Source organism: Schistocerca cancellata, chromosome 2 (genome assembly GCF_023864275.1).
Source record: "Schistocerca cancellata isolate TAMUIC-IGC-003103 chromosome 2, iqSchCanc2.1, whole genome shotgun sequence".
Taxonomy (NCBI): domain Eukaryota; kingdom Metazoa; phylum Arthropoda; class Insecta; order Orthoptera; family Acrididae; genus Schistocerca; species Schistocerca cancellata.
Window position 1 is genome coordinate 403307667 of NC_064627.1, and position 23816 is coordinate 403331482.

The 23816-nt window shown below is 41.4% G+C and overlaps 1 protein-coding gene and 1 long non-coding RNA gene across 2 annotated transcripts in view; one reads left to right on the forward strand and one right to left on the reverse strand.

The window, feature by feature from the left end:
- The window catches only part of LOC126161844 (circadian clock-controlled protein daywake-like), a 124494-nt gene extending 104020 nt beyond the window's left edge, over positions 1 to 20474 (forward strand). The window contains exons 4-6 of the mRNA XM_049917949.1: positions 5852 to 5985; positions 11458 to 11607; positions 19400 to 20474. Of these exons, the coding sequence (XP_049773906.1) occupies positions 5852 to 5985; positions 11458 to 11607; positions 19400 to 19554 (439 nt within the window). The 3' untranslated portion in view covers positions 19555 to 20474. The remainder of the gene's footprint in view (positions 1 to 5851; positions 5986 to 11457; positions 11608 to 19399) is intronic.
- Positions 1 to 23816, reverse strand: part of LOC126161846 (uncharacterized) — a 45525-nt gene that overhangs the window by 5906 nt on the left and 15803 nt on the right. The gene's annotated exons all lie outside the window — the stretch shown is intronic.

The following is a 23816-nucleotide window of genomic DNA, read 5'->3' on the forward strand; positions in this document are numbered from 1 at the left end:
TGGGAATGGTACCTTTGAGACAATTAGTACGTAGCCCACCTGAAGAAAAGGAAATTGTACACTATTCTTGCGTAAATAGTTTATAACCTAGATAATCCATCCGCTATCCATGTGTCTTCCAGAAACATCGCATGATGAGTTCACAGTTTCGAGGTGTATAATCTGAAGCCCTACACGTTACGTTGATACCCTCTCGCCACTTTGCCAAATTACAGGCTATGTTGGACATTGTGATTAGGCACAATTACAATGGGACAGAACAGTTCCCGTAGATAAATTACTGTTCACTGCAATGAGCGGACCCACAGTGACGAAGTAAGAACTGTCAACATGTCAGCACACTCAGTAGATACTGGAAGCTGACAATTGCTCAGAACATGTTGACTCTGTCACAATAGACATAGCGATGAATGCGAGACCTTCAGTCGACACTTAGAGTGAGGTGAACATGGCGAAACACTGTCCTCGCAATCGGGAGGACGACGGTTAAAGCGCCCGTTCAGCAATCCAGATCCACGATATTGCAGTGCTTGCGTTGTTCGGACATGCATGAACGCGAAGGAACATTACATTGTTCCTCTTAACAACTCTGGCACTGTAATATCATACTTATCCGCCGATACCAGGCAGCAACTTCCCCTCACCTGTAAGAGATCTACATAGTATGTAAGAGTACAGGTTGTGATACAGGAACGACGACACATGGAAGTTTGGGTCTCGCCGTAGGTCGTGCAAAGATAACCGAAGCAGTTAAGGCGACCGCTCTCGTAAAGTGGGAAATCCAGGTTCGATTCCCGGTTCGGAACAAATTTTCAGTGTCGTTGATCCCTTACATACTTGATGTCGTTCGTATTCGCAACTGCGAATGTATTTCCTGTACCCAGATTTAGATTTTTTTCATACTTTCCCTAATTCTCTTAAAATATATGCTGGTACCTTTGAGGACGAAAAAAGTGATTTATCTCCCTGTCCGCCCATAAACCGAGCTTTTGTTCAGTTCCTAGAAACCCCTAAGTTACTTCATCCAAGCGATATTTCCACAACACAGTTGGTCACAGGGAAAGCATTTTATCTATACAACTAAGTGACTTATTCGACGTTTCCGAGGTGGAGTAGGCCACGGATCCAGTTTCATAGACAGAGTCTTAACTCATGTAATCGTCCACACTAGCGCGACACTGGTGACAAAGAGAATGCCTTGCGAATCGAGTGTCCTTCGTACTACGTGACTTGAATATCGAAGAGCACGTGGAAGCCGCTGTCGGCCTCGTGTCGCGCAGCGGGTGCCACCATCTGGCTTTCCCAGTGACTAAAAGTTCGGACCGGGCTCGTGAGGACTACAATCCACACAGACACAGATTGCGATTGCTCTGAGTGTGGCTATGTGTTTTCTGTGCTCCTTTCTCCACACACGGTGTGACGGTGTGAATTCATAGCGTACAATGTAAAGAAGTCCTCACAGACGGTAAATTTTTCATGTGGCCTTGTTATGTTTCAGTTCTAAGTTTAATAAAATTACTATGCAATGTACCTTTTTGTTATGACGTGGCTAGCGGTGTATTACGGTGGCAGTACCCTCTGGGAATGGTTGTTTTTGCACTGTTGATTGCGTGGTGCCGCCATGTTCTCAGCTAAACCAGCTTAGATCATTCAACAGTTGCTCCATTGGTTTTTGGTCAAATGTTTAAGCGAAGCGAAATCAAGACTCATCAGAAACTACATAATGAATTTATGTACGATTTTATATAGTCAAACGAAGACTGGAAAATTGACAAATGGGATATCAAATTGACCAGAGTAATATCTAGTTTTGCAAAGAAAGATTTAATTGGTCGAAAGATGTCGGGGTAACTAAGAAAATCCTGATAAGGAATTGTAGCGAAAATTTTGTGTCCGAATTTTCGTAGTTAAACGTAGAGTGTGAAATCGAGACATTAGGTATCAAACTGACCAGCATCTACTTTTCAAAGCAAATGTTTATTGCTACAAAATAATCAAAGCGTTTGATAAAAACGTAATTAGTAGTTTGAGGGAAATTACACAATTGACTTTGTCTGAATTTTCATAGCGAAACAAAGGTGCGAAGGAACAAATGGGGTATCAGACTGACCAGCGTGAAGTCTAGATTTGAAAAAAAAATTCACGAACAGCTACTGCTATCTGTGTAAATGAAGTGTAAACATTTAATCTCTTCAAGGCATAGCTATTTTGCGCATAGTTACATTAGTGTCTTATTTAGATTTTAAAAAATGTTGAATTTTTTTAAAAAGAAAAGTCAATTTTTTCGTAAAATGATTTGTGTAAAATTGAGAAAAATAGAAGAGGTTAGAGAAACATTTGACGCGCCTAAGAAGGATGCCCCAAATTTTGTTCACCAAATGGGGTGCTGATTGAGAATTTAAATCCCAATGTTTAACTTAGAATCTTAGAATTTTAATGAATGCTAGCGGATATTTGTCTAGTGGATTCTGTAAGCCGTGAAGTCTGCTGTTGTGTGGCTTTGAGATACTGTTGCTATGTGAAACCAAGCGGTAAAGTTTTTGTTTAAACGTTTAAATGGCTCTGAGCACTATGGGACTTAACATCTATGGTCATCAGTCCCCTAGAACTTAGAACTACTTAAACCTAACTAACCTAAGGACAGCACACAACACCCAGCCATCACGAGGCAGAGAAAATCCCTGACCCCGCCGGGAATCGAACCCGAGAACCCGGGCGTGGGAAGCGAGAACGCTATCGCACGACCACGAGATGCGGGCGGTAAAGTTTTTACCACTTGGGATAATATTGCTGTACATGATTTCCAGCATCATTCAAAAGCGTGTCAGATGTTCCTGTAATCTATTTTATTTCTTACTTTTAGACAAATCATTCCATAAAATATTTGAACGTTTTCTTTTCTTCATTAATGGCTCTGAATGAGAAGGCTTGTTAAGCAATGTGTGTCGATGTGCGGAAGCGCCGAGTGTCTAAAGCATAGACTCTAAATTTCTCTTTAATCCTTGCACGCATTGTTCACCAGTAATCGTCATAGCAAGTTCCGAGAGATACTGGCTCCTGTCCATTCAAGAAAATTCTTCTGATTATGTATCCACGTCATGAAGTAAAAGCAGAGTGTTTGGATATTGCTGCAAGCAGTTACATCAATAGTTTGTCGATAACGGCTGCCAACGACAGTGGCCTTTAAAACGTGAGTGGGAAACTTTTCGTCCTGAGAGGTAGTTACACCAAACGTTTTCTGGTTGTAAAGCCACGTCATGTAAGAAATAACAGTCAATGACGTTTAGACCAAGAAACCAATGGTCTTCGTCTGGGTCAACAGCCAGAAAACTTTCATTTTCTTCATAAGACAGATTTTTCATTTTTTAAAAACACACAAGCATAATGTGATCTTTATAAATGCTGACAGCTACATAAAACCAGACGTGGATCTTCTTTTTACTTCATGAAGGGGTCACACACTAAGAAGAACTTCCGGCCACTCACGCCTTCTTTTATATGAAGGATGAACTGGAACTCCGCTGACAAAGTTTCGGAGATTATTCTGGGATACTATCTGAGTATTGTGGTATTACAGACCTGTGGTATGCGGTGGTTCATTGCAGAGTAATTGCATATCATTTGATTCATTACATCCATTTATCTTTGTTTCCATATTGCATCAAAAAATTGCATCGAAATTGTATGCACACACTGTAAACGTCGACGGTAGGCTTTATATCTTATTTGGAAACGAACCGGTCGCGTCTATTCATACATCTACAATTGACAAGAGAAATGCCTACTTTACTTTTCATTCTCAAGCTTGCATTAAGTACTCCTCAATTTTTTGTCTGATTTCTTGTTCCGCTTGCGTTAGTTGTACGTTAATATTCGCTGTACACTTTGGCGTGATCATGGGAGTTAAAATTTTGAACAATACGTGTAAGGGACCAGTTCAGCATTTGTTACTTACCGTACTGGACGCTGACAGAACAGACTGAACTCACGGTGATGAAAATGTACGTCTTTTGTCTCATGGTTGTTGTATTACTGAGTATTTTCTGCAATACGTTTTGGTGGTCGTATTACAGGCATTTCCACTGCTCTGAAGGCATTTTGACAGAAACGTAATAGGAACAAAAACTCGAATAAATCATCATTACATTATTACTGTTAACGGATTTTAAAAGGGCAGCATGGGCATCACGTACTGTAAAAACTTTATGCTTATAAAATCCGCTGTTGCAATGTCATTATCAAACCGAGTAGTTGTGGTTCAGCACAGGCCAAAACTTTAAAAAAATATTTTGACGTGTAGTGAAGTACTGCACTTGGTAATGGCCACGAGACGAAATTCTAACAGTAGACTTGATGAAGAAACTGATTTTTACACTCAAAAGCTGTCATCTACACCTACATCTATATGGGTGCTTTGGAAATCACAATTAAGTATTTGAGAAAGGGTTCATCGAACCACCTTCACAATAATTCTCTGTTATTCCAGTCTCGGGACTGATGACCATAGATGTTAAGTCCCATAGTGCTCAGAGCCATTTGAACCATTTTGAACCAGTCTCGGACAGAGCGTGTTAAAAACGAACACCTGCATCTTTACGTGTGAGCTCTGATTTCCCTTATTTTGTTATGATGATCGTTTCTCCCTATGTAAGTCGGCGTCAAATTTGGAGGAGAAAGTTGGTGACTGAAATTTCGTGAGAAGATTATGCCACAACGAAAAGAGCCTTTGTTTTAATGATGACTACCCCAAACCCTGTATCGTTTCAGTGCACTCTCTCCTCTATTTTGCGATAATACTAAACGTGCTGCTCTCCTTTCAACTTTCAGATTTGACTGATTTATCGCGTAACAGAAGTTTAACGGATTCCTTTTAGCACTCGTGTAGATGACCTCACACTTTTCACGATTTGGCATCAACTGCCAATTTTCGCGCCATACAGATATCTTTCCTAAATCGTTTTGCAAATTGTTTTGATCTTCTGATGACTTTACACACGATAAACAACAGAATCATCTGCAAACTACTTAAGATGGATTTCGAGATTGTCTCCTAAATCGTTTATATAAATAAGGAGCAGCAGAGGGCTTATAACACTGCCTTGGGGAACGCCAGAAATCACTTCTGTTTTACTCGATGGCTTTTCGTTAGTTACTATTAACTGTGACCCCTCTGACAGTAAAGCCGGCTGTTGTGGCCGAGCGGTTCTAGGCGCTTCAGTCCGGAACCGCGCTGCTGCTACGGTCGCAGGTTCGAATCCTGCCTCGGGCATGGATGTATGTGATGTCCTTAGGTTAGTTAGGTTTAAGTAGTTCTAAATCTAGGGGACCGATGACCTCAGATGTGAAGTCCCATAGTGCTCAGTGCCATTTGAACCATTTTTTTAAAACCGTTCTGACAGTAAATCACGAATCCAGACACATAACTGAGGAGATATTCCGTAAGAATGCAATTTCACTACAAGCCACTTGTGTGGTACAGTGTCGAAAGCCTTCTGTAAATCTAGAAATCCCTAATCGATAGCACTCAACACTTTGCGTGTGTAAAGGCAAGTCCTGTTTCACAATAACGATGTTTTCTAAAATCGTTTTGACTGTGTCTCAATAGACCATTCTCTTCGAGGTAATTCATGATGCCCATTATGTTTTTTAAAAGTTTTCACATGACTGTGAGTCCCAGACACAAAAATCTATTGCGTCCCGATCCACCGGAGGCCACAGGTCCGCTACAGTAAACTATCCCTGAACACCTGCGACACCTTCCCGTTGCAGATTGGGTCCAGGCGGCACTGTTTTATTAGGCACTAGCGCTAGATTGGTCCTTAACTGTGTGTGTGGTGTGTGTGTGGAGCAGGGCCGACATGACGACGTACCGCATCGACGTGGGCCTGCGGCTGCCCAGCATAGAGACGACGGGCCGGTACGACGTGTCGGGCAACATCCTGCTGTTCCCCGTGCGCAGCCGCGGCGAGTTCTGGGCCGGCTTCTGTGAGTACACCACGGCCGCGCCTGCCCTCTCACAGGTAACACAAGCGGTGGCGGGCGCACCCGCTGTCTACTAAACGCATGTCCTCCTAACTTCTCTATTCACCTGCCGCACGAGGTAAGCAAAAATCCTATACTCATCACTTATCTTCTTACTCATAACGGAAATGATTTCCCTAAGTGAGTCTGCAAACATTGAGGATTTTTTGGAACAAAGTCGTCTGCCATCTTTGGATCAACTAGAACGTAGACCTCGTAAAACAAAGTCCATCAGTGTTGCTTGTCAAGCATAGATGACAGTTGGCACTGTTTTACTAGTGATAATTTCTGGTGGATCTGATGATGGCATCCAAAACGTCGAATAACTACACCTATATTAAGTGATCAAGACGGCTTTGTTCTGGAAAAAAGTCTTCATCACTACTGCTCTGTCAATACTTGAATGTCTCTAAACAGCAAAAATTAATGACCACGATACCTGCCTGAAAGGAAACTAGGCTGATCACTTATACCGGGTGGTTATAATCAAAGTGCAGCTACCGACAGAGGTCCAGTTTGGGCTGTAATTATCGTACGGAACTGAATCTTGGTAGATATTCTGATGCGTAAATGTGGAACCGATTTATGCTGAAAGGAAAATTAGTTCCAATCTTGGTCACTAGGTGTAACTCTGACGCTGTGAATGCAAAAACACGTGTAGAAATTCTTCCACATGTAATGGATTAGGAACGGTATGTGAGCAGAAACGCCGGCCGGAGTGGCCGAGCGGTTCTAGGTGCTACAGTTTGGACCCGCGCGACCGCTACGGTCACAGGTTCGAATCCTGCCTTGGGCGTGGATGTGTGTAATGTCCTTAGGTTAGTTAGATTTAAGTAGTTCTAAGTTCTAGGGGACTGATGACCTCAGCAGTTAAGTGCTCAGAGCCATTGTGAGCAGAAACGGTGAAACAAGTGACAAAGGTGCTATATTCCGACATAACACAATTTGAATGTTTATTTGACACCACAATAGTGCAGGCATAGTCACAGTACATAATTTTTTTCTAAAAAAATGGGGGTTACATTACCGGTTTCAACGAACTACTTCGTCACATTCAAATGTAAAACATCAGTTGCCTCGGTCTCATTATTTCTCGTAATTGTTGTTTGATGTATGGTCGTAATTCCCATTATACATTCCCCAACTGATGTTATACATTTGAAAATGACAACCTAGTCTGCTGAAACCGATAATGTAACTCCTTTTTTTAAGAAAAATTTTATGTACTGCGACTATGGCTGCACTATTGTAATGTCAAATAAACATTCAAGTGAGAAAGGCATAATGCTGATTTTATAATTAACCGTCGTTTACATATTTTGTCCAGTATGATCGTCGGAGACGTCGACGGGATGCTGCATCCGTAAAACGACGTAATCGACTGTTTCTGGCATCAGTTGCGGTGGAATCTGAGCAACGTTTTCCTGTTTACTGGCCTCTAGCTCAGGTAGAGACCGACCGTGTCCACAGTGAGGCTGTTTTTAGATGTACCCAGAGTCAAAAGTCACGTGGATTCAGATCAGGTGATCTTGCAGGCCGTGCATTTGGAAAATCTCTGGAAATAACACGTTCGAGGATGGTTGCATTAAGCAGATATTTCACTGAACGGGCGACATCTTATGAAAAGAGTGTTTTCCACACATCTGCGCTCTTCTAAAGCAGGAATTGTACCAGACAGGCTCTCTAGGTACGCTCTCTTCTAAGAAGAATGGATCGAGAATAAAGGTGCTTGTGAATCCACATCACACAATCACACATGGCGAGTGCAATAGTTCTTCGTGCACAACACGCGTTTTAACAGCGTCTCAAATTCGGTAGTTCTGTTTATTTACTACGACCTGTGGTGCAAAACGTGCCTCGTCACTCCATAGAACATTGCCGGCCACATGTAATCAACTACGATCCGTGCCAAAAACCGAAGAGAAAATTCATAACGTTGCTGCGGATCACGAGGTTCCAGTTGCTGCTCCTTATGGGTCTTCTGCGGGTACCAGTGGAAAATGGACCACCAAACTTTCCGCACCGTTGACCTTAAGGTGAACAATTCAAGTGACACTGCACGAACACTAATATTACCTGGGGCATGTGCTGCATGGTCACTTACAGCAACAACTACCTCGTCATTAACTACCATCGTGATAAGATGCCTTCTTCTTCCAGGTGTCACACCAAGATCACCACTTCTTTCCAATTATATTACCATCTTCTTTAAACCATTTAATGACTTCGGACTTCTCCATAGACCTTTCAGTCGGTGATATTCTCTCAGTGCAGTGGTGTAATTACTGCCGCTCATATAAAATAGTTCCACTAACAGCGCATGGTCTCTCTTCTCGATAGCCATACTGTTCCCCCACGCTAAGGCTTTTCAAATGACAGCGTGGATGTCATAGGGTGTACAACGCCAGTTTTGCATCTGGTGGCCACAATTGGTTCCGCATTGACACATTAGCATACCTACCAAGTTTCGTTGCCATACGATAATTACAAGCCATACTTTACCCCCCTGTGTATCTACACTTTAATTATAATCATCTGGTACTGTTAAGTTTGTCACGAGGCTGCTTGTGCCCCATAGGCGTGATTGCTAACTACAGTGGTCGAAATGGACGAACGGTGAGACAGATTTGAGCTTGAAACAGCAGTAAGTTTATCCACGATATTATGGGCAATTGATAATGTAGCACTGAAACTGAAATCACAAGTAAATGATTGAAGTATTGAAACTGAAGATAGATACAGGGAGTAAGAGAGAAAGTGAGAAAAGAGAAACTTCTGAAATTTTACAAAACACCGTTTCTCCCAGTTTCAATGTATGAAGTCGAAACCTGAATAACAAGAAATAAGTAGTCGATACAGAGTATGGAAGTAAGATTTCTAAGACATGTTGCAGAATACGCAGAACAAGATCGAAAACGAATTATTACAGGAACGATCATGCGAAGCAAGAAGTCTAGTAAACATGGGCTCTAAAACGCGTACTTTAACAGCTGTGAGCACTTATTGTACTGCGCTGTCCTTGCTTTCCATATTTTGGGAGGAGGTAATACGGACCAGAACAAGAAAAAATTGTCCAGTTAACATGGGCTCTAAAAGGCACATCTTAAGTGTGTGTTCCACAGTAGCTAAGATGAAGAAATGCTCATAGCTCTTAAGTTATGCATTTTAGAGGGTGTGTCTACTGGAATTTTTTGCTTCGAAAGGTCATTCCTGTCATATCCCTGAATATTACATATCTGGATACTGATCATTCCTCCTGGGACACCAAGTATACAGTGTGAAGTTGGCAATACCTACAAAACCACCCACCGTTAATCTCTGATTTTTGTTTCTAGTGTTATCCTTAGTTTCCCCGTTGTGCGCAATAGTGGCTCTGCAGGTGTAGCTGTTGTGGTTTCGGAGATACGCGTAATTAGAGTGGTCATCATTAGATAGTGCTTCTCACCAGTATATCTTCTATTTCGCATCAGGTATTTTTCGAGGGAAACAATGAGATTGTTCAACAAAGTTCTCGACGTTTAAGAAGATTCTCGAAAGTTACCGAATATTGTCGAATGTTATAAAATATTTTAGAATATTCTAGAATACAATTTGGAAACGGTAAATATCGCAACGATCCGCACCCCGGCTATGTCGTCTTAGCCCATGAGTTGTACAATGTTGTAAAGACAGGAACAGCTCATCAAAAAATATATGCGCTTTTAAAGAAAAACTATGTAAACGAAGAACAACTTTAGCACCAATAAGTGACGTAGTTCAACAAACAAATCACCGCATGCAGAATGTGATACCAGGGGAAGAAAAAATATTTAAATCCATTGTTGCAATGCAGAAACAAGACGAAAACATAGAGCTCCTAAATTCGCTCTCCGCTCTAAACAATGTTTTAGAAGATGTAACTTTAATTGGAAAACACTCCTAAATGGCAAGTTAGTATTCTTACCATGGTTTCCACTCATTTCAACTAACGATCCTGCTTTAGAGGACTCCAGTTTCCTCTAAGATTACCGTGTGAGAGTCAGTTAAGCACAAAGACAATCATACAAGTGTAATCAAGTGAATTTAAATGAATAGTGTTTGTCGCACGGACAGCTATGCCTAGTACGTTCGCATGTTCGATAACCGCAAAACTTTTTCGTTTCTACCCCCAGAATCAAAACACCCGATTTAGTTTCTCACAATGTACTTTCAATAAATTAGACACTATACAAATGAGATGATTAATTGTATCGTTTTCCAATTCAAAAATCAAAAGGAAAAAATAGACCAAGTGGAGCGGGAACAGGGAGGAGAAATAGGATTAATAGCTCTAAATGAAAATAATAGAAGAATATAGAATGAAATGGAAACAGCACGTCGGTAGGATGTAGGACGACAGACTACTGTAAATCATGACGCAAATCAACAGGACTAAGGAACATAAGGAGACGTAAAACCAGATAGCAGCACTTCGACTAATCTTTGCAAGGAGGGGTAATAGGCTAAGCGTAATACGCATAGGACATGAGGATGATGGTGACAGCATTCGTCACTAACACTATAGTTTACTTAGGTAATGTTTATAGGCAGTTTAAATGTTGCAAATTCTAAGAGATTCTATGTTATTTGTGAGCTAAGAGAGACGCAGAGTCAACTGGAGGAAACGAAGACATCTGTTATATTTTTCTCTTTCGTTTCAGTGTTTTGATAGAGTCAGTGGAGACGACTCGGAAGCAATGACGCTCCCTACAGTAAGAAAATCATAGTGGCGCTATCGTTTCTAAGGTTGGCCACTTTGAAATGAATGATTCGATATGTTAAGGTGCACTACGGGACTGTGCTGATGTTCCTATGAAGAGTTAAATTTATGGCGATACGCATCGGTTAACTCGAGAATTATCACTTGTCATGAACAGTCAGGTACTACGCGTACCCGATACCACCGTAAAGCTTAGTTTAAGTGATATCTAAGCCTGACTCTGCCATCTTGTCACCAGATAGCTTATCGAAAAGTAGTGTCGGGGTACAGTGGCTTATATCAGTATCAGAATGAGAGAGGAAAGGTGGACCCTTGGCCATAAAGTAACAGCAGACAAAGATTAGATTGTGTAGCACACCTTATCGAGAAAGTTGTTAGCCATAGGTCCTTAGAAAAGAAGACATTAGCACAGAGTAGGGGAAATGGAGGTCAGCATCGAATCATTCCAATAGCTAACGTCCCAGGAAACATTTGATTGGTTACTAAACGTCCTCAATATTCATCAGAAAAAACAAGCGTTTCTAAAAATTAAATCATGTAATCTCTGACTTCTTGCTAACGGACAATTACGGCTGTGTAAACCGCTTCACTGAGCATTAATCACTTAAAAATTTAGCATACGGTAGTTTCTACAGTTTTTATGACATTTATTGTTATGCTGTTGGAAATGAAGCTAATGAAAAACACTTTATTTTCAGACGACATTGCAGCAGTTGTGAGGGTGTTTGGCAAAGAGGTTGCCACCGACGGGGAGAAATTCATGCGCATAGACAAGCTGCTCGTTGACTTCAACTTGTCAAAGAGTAGATTTCGTGTCAAGGATTTCCTCAACACTGGCAATGTTCTCGGTAAGCATTATGTAGAAAGTTACCAAATTTTTAACACGATTTTGTTTTCATAGGTCAGGTGTGTCTTTTTTACAGTGTCGATATAACTTGTGAACCTTAATGACTTTTGGTGAGGGCTTGATGGAAAATAACAGAAAGAACGGACACATGAGTTGATACGAACTTAAAAGTTAAGTGTCGGTGTAACTAAGAACGAAGCAGGTAACGTACACTCCTGGAAATTGAAATAAGAACACCGTGAATTCATTGTCCCAAGAAGCGGAAACTTTATTGACACATTCCTGGGGTCAGATACATCACATGATCACACTGACAGAACCACAGGCACATAGACACAGGCAACAGAGCATGCACATTGTCGGCACTAGTACAGTGTATATCCACCTTTCGCAGCAATGCAGGCTGCTATTCTCCCATGGAGACGATTGTAGAAATGCTGGATGTAGTCCTGTGGAACGGCTTGCCATGCCATTTCCACCTGACGCCTCAGTTGGACCAGCGTTCGTGCTGGACGTGCAGACCGCGTGAGACGACGCTTCATCCAGTCCCAAACATGCTCAATGGGGGACAGATCCGGAGATCTTGCTGGCCAGGGTAGTTGACTTACACCTTCTAGAGCACGTTGGGTGGCACGGGATACATGCGGACGTGCATTGTCCTGTTGGAACAGCAAGTTCCCTTGCCGGTCTAGGAATGGTAGAACGATGGGTTCGATGACGGTTTGGATGTACCGTGCACTATTCAGTGTCCCCTCGACGATCACCAGTGGTGTACGGCCAGTGTAGGAGATCGCTCCCCACACCATGATGCTGGGTGTTGGCCCTGTGTGCCTCGGTCGTATGCAGTCCTGATTGTGGCGCTTACCTGCACGGCGCCAAACACGCATACGACCATCATTGGCACCAAGGCAGAAGCGACTCTCATCGCTGAAGACGACACGTCTCCATTCGTCCCTCCATTCACGCCTGTCACGACACCACTGGGGGCGGGCTGCACGATGTTGGGGCGTGAGCGGAAGACGGCCTAACGGTGTGCGGGACCGTAGCCCAGCTTCATGGAGACGGTTGCGAATGGTCCTCGCCGATACCCCAGGAGCAACAGTGTCCCTAATTTGCTGGGAAGTGGCGGTGCGGTCCCCTACGGCACTGCGTAGGATCCTACGGTCTTGGCGTGCATCCGTGCGTCGCTGCGGTCCGGTCCCAGGTCGACGGGCACGTGCACCTTCCGCCGACCACTGGCGACAACATCGATGTACTGTGGAGACCTCACGCCCCACGTGTTGAGCAATTCGGCGGTACGTCCACCCGGCCTCCCGCATGCCCACTATACGCCCTCGCTCAAAGTCCGTCAACTGCACATACGGTTCACGTCCACGCTGTCGCGGCATGCTACCAGTGTTAAAGACTGCGATGGAGCTCCGTATGCCACGGCAAACTGGCTGACACTGACGGCGGCGGTGCACAAATGCTGCGCAGCTAGCGCCATTCGACGGCCAACACCGCGGTTCCTGGTGTGTCCGCTGTGCCGTGCGTGTGATCATTGCTTGTACAGCCCTCTCGCAGTGTCCGGAGCAAGTATGGTGGGTCTGACACACCGGTGTCAATGTGTTCTTTTTTCCATTTCCAGGAGTGTATATTGAAAAACAAGTCTTAACGCTATATTCTTCTTACGATTGTTTTATTCCTGGCAAACTCCAATTTTAATAACATCAGAAAAGCACACACTGTGACAGGCAGATATACATGTTATAAATCCAATAACGCGAAAAATATACAAGTTGTTCATGAAAACCAAATTTTTCTGTAATTAGTTACTAATGAACACGTGAAAAGTTTTCAGATACGTTCTTGTAAACTTAAGAGACAAACAAAGAGAAAGCAGTTCGTCTTTTAAAGAAAAACGTTTTTTTTATTAATTGCATTATTTTCATTTATGACCTTTCTAAGCACAATTAGTTTATAGCAGATTAATAACAGTTCATTGTTGATTCAGCCTACAGGTGCTGCTTTCGGCAGATGTCTTCTGTTATTAAGTTCTAGTTTCACTCACCCCCATCCTTGACGCTTCTTCTCCGTGATGGGTTCTATACAACACGATGTACTGTACGTATGAATCAGTACACTGGACGAATGTTACTGTATTCTTTAGCAATTCACTGATGAGAGATGAGCTAGTCCAGAACAATTAACATTTCATTCTATAAGTAAGGTTCACATGTGCCACATATGTTAAGTTACTTTAATGTTTGTTTGAGAGAACTCTGCTTTTAAAATAAGACATGGATCATTCCTTAACATTTAGTTTACCCTGCTTCCCGTCCAATTAGATCTGTATAATTAGTAATTCTGTGTACAAAACAGTACGGAAAAATTCGCCTTATGGGCTACACCTTTACCGTTTCGTTCCCTTATTTCGAGGTAGGTTATCCCTATGTCACGGTGAGAGACAATTGCTTTTGTAACATGTCTGCCCTGGAACTGAAGTCTTAAGTACTTTCCTCCTTCTACGTAAGCGTAGGCGAGGCCCAATCAGGTTAACAAATTAGTAAACAGTGTCCACAGAAAGACTTTTAATCTGGGTGACACTGCATTTTCCGTAGCCTACCTAGTTAAAGCTTGATCGCGAAAACATATTGCCTGTTTCAGGTAACATAGTTGATTTGGAGTTCCGCTGTTCTATACTGTGGTTCACTGTCGTGCTGCGAGTTTTGTAGCAACTGTAGTCAGCAGAAACATCGTAGGTCCCCATCGAAGTAGCCATAGCCGACGTGACCATCGTTATCAGTTACGTAACGGTCGTCGCTTTAATTATACTAACCATTGTTTGTCAACACAGACAACCCACTCACTAAAGCCGATTTCTCTGAAACAGTGTTCTCAGAAATAGCTCACCCGATATCAAAAACTCTGATAAAGTAGAAGTGGAGTCCGCTGTCAGAAGCTTCCAATGGCAAAAACAACGTGTCCCCGTAGTGCTGACGCGAGGCCGTGCTAAGATCGAGGCAGATCACTAAATATATTATAAAGGGAAGTCCTTGTAAGACACTGCATTTTTTGTTCTCAAGACCCAGCTACGTTTGATTACTGTTGACTAGCGTCGACAGGTTTATTTATCTTGCTGCATTACACTATAGTTCTTCTGACAATATAGTAACTTGTTTCTTTTGTGGAAATAATTTTTAATCAGAAAAATCCGGTCATACTGCCATTCAGTTTTTTTTAATGCAGTGTTGTAGATAACAGCCGTCTCCGTCGTTCAGTATTGTTATTGTGTTTACCTGGATTATGTGCCTTCTTAAGGGATACCATTTTCGCCTGTTATCCAAATAAATATTAACATGTTTCAACTCATTTGTGTATTGTTACTGAGTATTCTTTATTGAGTTCTCACACTTCTTAATTTTTCTGCGTTATTGGATTGTGCAGGACCCACTTCAGACCACTGGATATTGGTACCTTGTCATAGTTGAGAAATATGCTTTCTCGGCTGCATACTCATCTGTCGTTGAGGTGTGCACACAAATACCATATACAATCTGTGGAAGTTCGTTCGCACTTTACAAAACAGTGTTACTGTTTTGAATATTTCTTTTCTATGCTTTTCTACATCTACTATATTGTACTGCAGTGAGAGTCGACCAGAGTCATATATACAGGGTGTTTCACCATTCATGTTACACACTTTTAGAAGTGTGTTAAATATCAATACAGTTGCTGTTTCTCACAAGACGGATATATCGACTGTAGTGAGGTCACTGTTGTTGTTGTTAGATGCTATTTGTGGATTTGGAAATGTAAGTTAAAAAGTGAAACTAGCAGCTGACAGTTCTCACACCGTCAGATCATAAGACCGGTTCGACTACCATACCAGCAGATGCATTACTATTAGCAGTCACTTCCACCTCAATTCACTTTCACCTCAATTCACAGAGTTCTGTTGACAGGTTCGGCATTTTATAAAGACCTGTAATCCCTATGGTCGAAATTCCACTAATTGTGTTTATAAAGTAACGAATAAAGAAGGATATAAGATGAACATCAACAAAAGCAAAACGACGATAATGGAATGTAGTCGAATTAAATCAGGTGATGCTGAGGGAATTAGATTAGGAAATGAGACACTTAAAGTAGTAGATGAGTTTTGCTCTTTGGGGAGCAAAATAACTGATGATGGTCAAAGTAGAGAGAATATAAAATGTAGGCTGACAATGGCAAGGAAAGCGATTCTGAAGAAGAGAAATTTGTTAACATCGAGTATAGATTTAAGTGTTAGGAAGTCTTTTCTGAAAGTATTTGTATAGAGTGTAGCCATGCACGGAAGTGATACATAGACGATAAATTGTTTGGACAAGTAGAGAATAGAATCTTTCGAAATGTGGTGCTATAGAAGAATGCTGAAGATTAGATGGGTAGATCACGTAACTAATGAGGAGGTACTGAACATAATTGGGGAGAAGAGGAATTTGTGGCACAACTTGACTAGAAGAAGGGATCGGTTGGTAGGACACATTCTGAGGCATCAAGGGATTATCAATTTAGTATTTTAGGGAAGTGCAGAGGGTAAAATTCGTAGAGGGAGACCAAGGCATGAATACACTAAGCAGATTCAGAAGGACATAGGTTGCAGTAGTTACTCGGAGATTAAGAAGCTTGCACAGGAGAGAGTAGCATGGAGAGCTGCATCAAACCAGTCTCTGGACTGACCACAACAACAACAAAGTAGCGAAAGTCAAATTTTTATATAACTAATTGGAATTTTATTCGCTCGTATATACCTAGTTCTTAATTGAACACTGAACAGATTTTTAGTAAGAAAGGGAGAATAGGAATTAGAAAATTAAAGACACAAATTAGGTAAGTAATTACTTTATTTTTCAATTTAACAGTACATCACTTCAGTACAAATTATATTTTTCGTAAATATCCTTTCAAGATTCTCTAAATAATTCTGTTCGCTATGTCATGTTCGTACAGTACGATGACAAGAAAATAGCACGAGGGGGATCACCGGGCTTAACGTCCCCATTCGATGGACAGATCACCAGCAACATTGTCACAAACCGTCACTGCATGAGACACGGCTGGTGCTTTGGATGTTGATCCACGACGTTGGCGCAATGTGTGAGGATCGGGAACTTTTCACCCCCTCTTTCCTACTGTTTACTGTCGGTGAAAAATTTTTTCCACCACTAAGTTTCGAGTTGGTTAGCTGCAAGTCGAGTGCCACCTCACAGGCGTACGTAGGCTATCCCTACGGAGACGGGTTGCTAGGGCAAAAAAGGTCATTTATGTATCGGTACTTTACGTCATAATTGTGGATTGAGGCTGTTGGGAAAATTGAATCATATCACAAAGAGTAACAAAAATTTAGAACGTAGCATTCCGCGAAAGTGTGCTGAAAAGTAATGCCTCCGAAATTTTAATGTGAAAACTCTTAAAGCATTTTAACATAAAGTTTTAATCCAAGAAGGATCGAACTCTTCTTGCTGCAACGTATAACTGACCACGCATAAAGAATGGTTGCCTTAGTAAAGTCCCAACTTTTTTGGATGCTTATACCTGTGACATATTAATGGTAATTGCAAATGCAGAAATAATTGGGAATTGCTTCCTTTGAAACTCAAAAGGTAAAATAGTACCAGAATTAATCACATTTAAACATGGAATCAAAATTCGCATTTTTCCAGCTAAAACTTGGCAGTCAGTGGCGCTATTATACAAACATTTAACACGGTTTCTGGTTCCATTAACCAATGCTTCTCTTGTATTTTTATTTCTAAGAAGAAAAAACTTGTCTCTAGTTGGGCAAATGTGTTCGTCGTCAAGGTGACTATGCTGAGGAATGATTGTGTAGACATGAAGAGTAAAGATGTAGAATGTTAATAACTTTTTGTTTATTCAATAGGCTTCAAGAGTTTTCACATAAAAAATTCGGAGGTATTATTTTTCCGTACGCACTTGTGGGAAGATACCTCCGAAGTTTTTGTTACTCTTTGCGATGTGATTCAACTTCTCTTACAACCTGATCCATAATTATGGTGCAAAGTACCGACACATAAATATCCTTTTTTTTTCTCCAGCAACCCGCCCTGTAACGGTCGCTTACGCACGTCTCGATTTGCAGGTAGCCACTTGGAAGCGTGGTGGAAAAAAATTTCAATAACAGGAAGGTGGGTGAGAAGTTCCTAATCGTCAAATATGGCCAACGTCGTGGATCAGCACTGAAAACTCTCCGCAATGTCTGATGAAGTGAGGGCTTGTGACAGTGTCGATGGGGAAGGACAAGACCGGTGGTCCCCTTGGCGCTACTCGAGAGGAGTAGGATATGCTGGGTTTCACCCTCTCCCTTTTTTTTCATCGTACGCTATGAAAATGACACAGTGTTACATAAGTACCCCTGACAGACACTTAAACTCATAAGATAAACATCAGGTACAACTCCTATATGTCGCATAGAAAGGGACCATTATCCACAGAGGAAGAAAACCAAAACAATGGAAAATCCTGGATGGAGAAGTTAAATTCTCTGCCAGGGTTTCGACTGCCTCTCGTCTTGCCCTGAGATGAGAAATGTCCTGCCCACTATACTTCCCACTCTTCCCACACTGGTATTCCACCATCCACCAGAGCTACACAACATACTCGTCCATCCCTACACAACCCCTGCTCCCAGCCTCTTACCTCATGCTTCATATCCCTGTAATAGAGTTAGAGGCAAGACCTGTCCCACTCATCTTCCCACCACCACGTACTCCAGTCCGATCACGAACATCACCTGTCCAATCGAAGGCAGGGCTACCTGTGAAACCAGCTATGTGATCTACAAGCTAAGTGGCAACCACTGTGCTGCATTCTATGTGGGTGTCACAACCAAGCTGTCTGTTCACATGAATGGCCACTGACAAACTGTGGCTAAGGAACAACTGGACCACACTGCTGCTGAACACGCCACCAAACACGACATATTCATTTCAATAATTGCTTCACAGCCTATTCCATATGGATCCTTAGCACCAACACCAACTTTTATGAATTGCACAGGTGGGTAATCTCCCTGCAATATATCCCACGTTCCTGTAACCCTCCTGGCCTCAACCTTCATTAGTCACCCATCTAGCCCTTTCCCTGTTCACATTCCAGCACTACACCACAGCCCCCTGTTCCGCCAACGCACCCAGTTTGTTTACTTCTCTCGTTTTCCGCTACCCCCCCCCCCCCACCTCTCCTCTGCTCACCATGTAACCTCTCGACTGCACCTAGGTCCCCTACTCATTCTCCACCTTGTCCCTGCACGGTCCGAGCAGCACATCACTGTCCCCCACACCTACTCTGCTCTCGCCCCCCCCCCTTCCCGCCCCAGCCCCCTCGTTACCCACACCCAGTTTCCTCTCCCATTTTGCACTACTGCTGGTGCTCGTCATGTGGCTTCAGTTGCTAGAAGCTGTGGTCATTTGTGTGTGAGTTGCATTTGCATGTGTATATGTGTGTGTGTGTGTGTGTGTGTGTGTGTGTGTGTCGTCTGTTTTTGACAAAGGCCTTGTTGGCCAAAAGCTTATTTTGTGTCAGTCTTTTTGTTGTGCCTATCTGCGACTCAGCATCTCTGCTATACGGTGAGTAGCAACTATCCTTTCATAATACCGAGGAAAAAAACCCTTTCGACATAGGTGGCTGAACAACCCCTTGGGATCTCCCAGACAACAATTCCATATGACTCTTTGCTTCTTTCTCTAGCATATATCCTAGTTTGTTTCAGTATGTTGTTGGTGGTAAACTTTCGGCTTTTTTACACTCAGGGGAGGCGATGAACCAGTTCCTGAACCAGAATGCCAATGAGATCATCAAGGAAATGAAGCCGGCGGCGGCGCAGAGCATCAGCAGGCACTTCAAGGAGTACCTCAACGTGGCGCTGCTGCGCGTGCCTGTCAGGATATGGCTGCGCGACCAGTAGCCAACGAGGGCAGTGCAGCAGGCCTCCGCTCGATGACGTCGTTAACAGTTGGGGCGCTCGGCGAGGAACAAGTGTCCAAAGTGCTTCACTGCACGAACTCTGTGTCAGAGACTGTTGCCGAGTGCGAAACTCAAGTGCTGCCAGGCTGTGACTTCCTATACAGCGTCGTGGGCTCCAGGGAACGCCCTCAAAGCTGTCGGACGTTGCTGGTGGAGTACTTATGTGATCTCGATCAAACGTTGGACAGTTCAATTTCGTTCACTACTGCAACATCCTGCTTGGAAAAATCCAAATTACAAGAATATTCCATTATATCTCCTAGTAACATGTGTCAACATGGTCTGTCTCATACATTCTGTAGACGCTAAGAACAATGTCGTCAGCTCGTAACTATAGTTTCAAGGAAAGAATTTTTATCTAGTAGTACCACCTTACAAAGTTAATGATTAGCTAATCTCGGAAGTACATATCAGATTAAGTCTTATTTTCTGTTTGTAATAATTGATAAAATATTTGCTCTCAACAAAAAGCGAAGTAATGAAAAAAGCTGCTAGATCGATTTTTGGACAGAAATATACAGAGTTTTTAAGTAAATGCTATTTGTGTAATTATTTTAATATCAAGAAAGCCGTTCGAGTTCTCATTCATATGTGTATATTCAGGATTTATTATTATAAGTGCTTTACGACTCAATACTAGGAGAAATCAAGTTAGCTCCATTAGTTCCAAGCGATCTGTTACTTCACTCTTATTTCACTTCCAGACCACACCGTAATGTCTAACTTTCGATACAAATTATTTTTTGTAATTGTTTGAGAAAGCACATTTAGCTGCCAGGATTGTTGCCTGTAGTGAAACAAATTTTGTTAATGAAATACGTACAAAGTATAATAAAGATATTATCGTATCTTCTTTCGTCATTGTGTGTGTTATTAACTGAAAGACTTCTGCTGCAATTAGTTCTTTAATTTAATGTTTTAACCCAACAATAAGATGAGCAGTTAGTGACATTCACAACCTCACCCAAAAAGAAAATTGAATATGACTGAAGGAAAATAATTTGTATGTCTTCATTTAATCCAAATGTCCAGGTTATATAAACATGTTTTCACACGACTGTAATCTAAGTGCTACGAAGGCAAATGCATAAAAATAATCCTAAGACGTTTACTTTCAGAACATTAAAGTTCTTTTTTCTTTGTTGTTCCCCAGCATTGGGATAGTCATGTGTCAACTTTTTAGTTTACCGAAGAAACAGTCATGAGTGTTATTATTCGCATTATAATACACTTCCAAATAAGAGGTTAATGAATCCAAGGATGTAGACAGGTTAGATATTATTGCACCACAAACCACCTACTGATTGCTCTTTTAATACTATACAAATTGGCATTAAATTCCGTTGTTCCAACTACTGTTCAGTACATCACTTCATCAAAGTGTCACATATTTTCCACTGCCTGTTGGCAGTAGCTGGCATTATTAGCAGAAAATGACAGGAATTTGGTACCGGATATTTTGACAAATAATACTGACTTTTTTGGTTTCTTCAAGTGCTACTTTGCTTTGGTACAAAGACCGAAATACAATCGTCGGTAAATGTATCTTACGCTTAAGTTACACTAGTAAGATGAGTAAAGTGAGCCGCATGTATTTTATATTGTTTTAAAACACATTTTTTACATATTTTGATAAATAATACACACAATTTTTGATTTCCTTAAACTGCTATTTTACTTCAGTGCAATGATCGATTTTTTTGCCCACAATGAGAGGTCGAACTTTCCTCTGTGTGGAACCTTGTCCACAGACATTACTACCCCTGATACTCATAATAATACTGTCCATAAAAACCAAAGTAACACTCTGCGTGCTGGCTGATAGGAGTGATTGTAAGTGGGAAACTGCCATCAGCCACTGTGCTGAGTGCCAAATTGGTTTGTGTGAGCGGTACAGCATTCTTTTCAAGAAAATCGAGAAACTGCCATGTTGATATAACTGTTTATGAAGATAACACATCATATATGATGCTTATCGTATATTTTCACATTAGGAAAATATACAGTCTAAGTGACCACATTAAAGATCTTTCCAAAATGCATCATATTTATACAGTTTCGTGGTCTAAAGTGGCGAAAAATGTGACGTTGGCGGCTAAACATGCAGTAGATCTTATCTGGGAGTTAGCTCTTGATATTATTTAGTTACTGATTACGAAAAGGAAATGAGTTACAGGCAGTAAACTTTTTAGAGAGCCTTAGCACCATAGCTCCGTTTGGTAAGTGTCGCAGCCGCAGAATGGCAACCATGACTCAGGCCAGTTCAGACATAATGTGGCGTCGGAATTTTCACGAAATACAGCGAATAACGCCAATCAGTAGCGTCAAATATATTTTTCTTGAGTAGACCATGATGCAGTATCTTCTTTCGCTCATAAAATGGTTTTTGTTGAGGTGAAATATTAGTCAAAAGCTTATAAAAACTTCAGGTGTTGAAACTTCGGTTCTACGCAACCAATAGGACATAGCGTCAAGTAGACCTAACAGCAAAAATAATAAGAATCTATGTTAGCCACTCAGTAACGTCACTCATATTTTTCAAGTGCAGAACACGATGCTTACTCTTGTCACCACTAGAATGGTGCCTGTGGGGGAAAGTATTACTGAAAAACATCTTTGAAACGTTAGGTGGTTAAGTTCGTTTTTATGCCACCAGTTGAACATTACGTCCAGTAGGCCTAAGATCGATAGAAGTAAAAAGCTATATTAGGCAGTTAACAACCTTAGTTACACTTTTCTATCGTGGAACATTATGTCTTATCTTTTTCCGCCCTAAAATGTCGTTAAGTGAGGTGAAGCATTAGTACTTCTAAAAACTCCAGACATGAAACTTCGACCATTGTATCGCCAATAACATAAAATCAAGTTGGCCTAAGATTGAAAGACGAATATATTTACATACTTTGATAAATATTACATACAATTTACATGTGGGATTAACACTGTGACACTTAACGTGACGATTTGCAACCATGTTGAGGCCTCAAGTGTATTTTAAACTCCATAAGTATCAATGAAATGAGCCACAAGTGTTTTTGTACTTTTACATAACACATCTTTATGTATTTTATTAAACATTATTATTTTTGGTTTCTTTGAAGTACAATTTTACTTTGGTATGGAGATGGAACTACAGTCGTTCTCAAGTGCACCGTAACCTGTAAGATAGACCAGTAGCGCTAATAAGAGAGCCATATGTATCTTGTACTTTTATGGTAATATGGGCAAATAACACTGTGATATTCTATTTGAGGAAGCATTGTGCACCAAGTGGGGTACAATGATCGAACTATGGTCGTATTTTGGAGCTAAATGGGGTACACAAAACAAGATGACAGATTCTAGGGCTCATATTGATTGGCTGTTTCATTTTAAGGAACAGTAAAATACTGCCATACGACTAGGAGAGCAAAATTTGCAAATGTTGTCTTAGAAGCACTCTGATTAGCCTATTTGCAGGAAAGCGTCATGGCTCTGAAGAGAGAAACCACACCAGGTTCGCTTTCCTTTGGTTGGTCAAAATGATACTTCGTACCCACACTGACTTCTGCATGATATTGCTGCACAGTGGGAGTGTCGACGGCTGTGTAGATGATTCCGCCCCGCAATGTGTTTGGAGGTTATTTGTACCTGTGCGTTTGTCTCGATCTGAATAACCAATTAAGCATGGTACCTCTGTCTACAAAGATCGTCAATGCTCATCGCGCTACACTGTTCATATAACCTCGAACATACATGCGAAAAAAATAGTGTCCATGGGTCATATAATCCGATCAGACAAAGCCTTTATTCAGCCTTTATTCAGATACTGTAACATATTTAACTTGTGAAATATTATTGCAGAAAATCTCCACTTTAAAAAAAAAAAGAAAAAAAAGGCACCTTAGAATTAAGATTATAATAAAGATCATATCGAAGAAGTAAACATCTCAGGAATAGTCTTCCACCCAAGTTATATCCATCAAAGTCCCTGGAAGTAGTAGAAGTGGTCGTCAAACACAACATAATAAGTCATAAAAATTATCGTGTCCGAAACTATCGAATTCATGGATCTGTTAGATCCGGTATTAAGCCACAATTTGCTTTCATACAGATACAATCCAGTACATTAGCTGCAGTACCTTACACACTTACGCGAATCGCATGCCTGGTTCATGTTGTGAATAGGAGCTTGAGTGTAAAGTGAGAGTGAGTGGTCCAGTC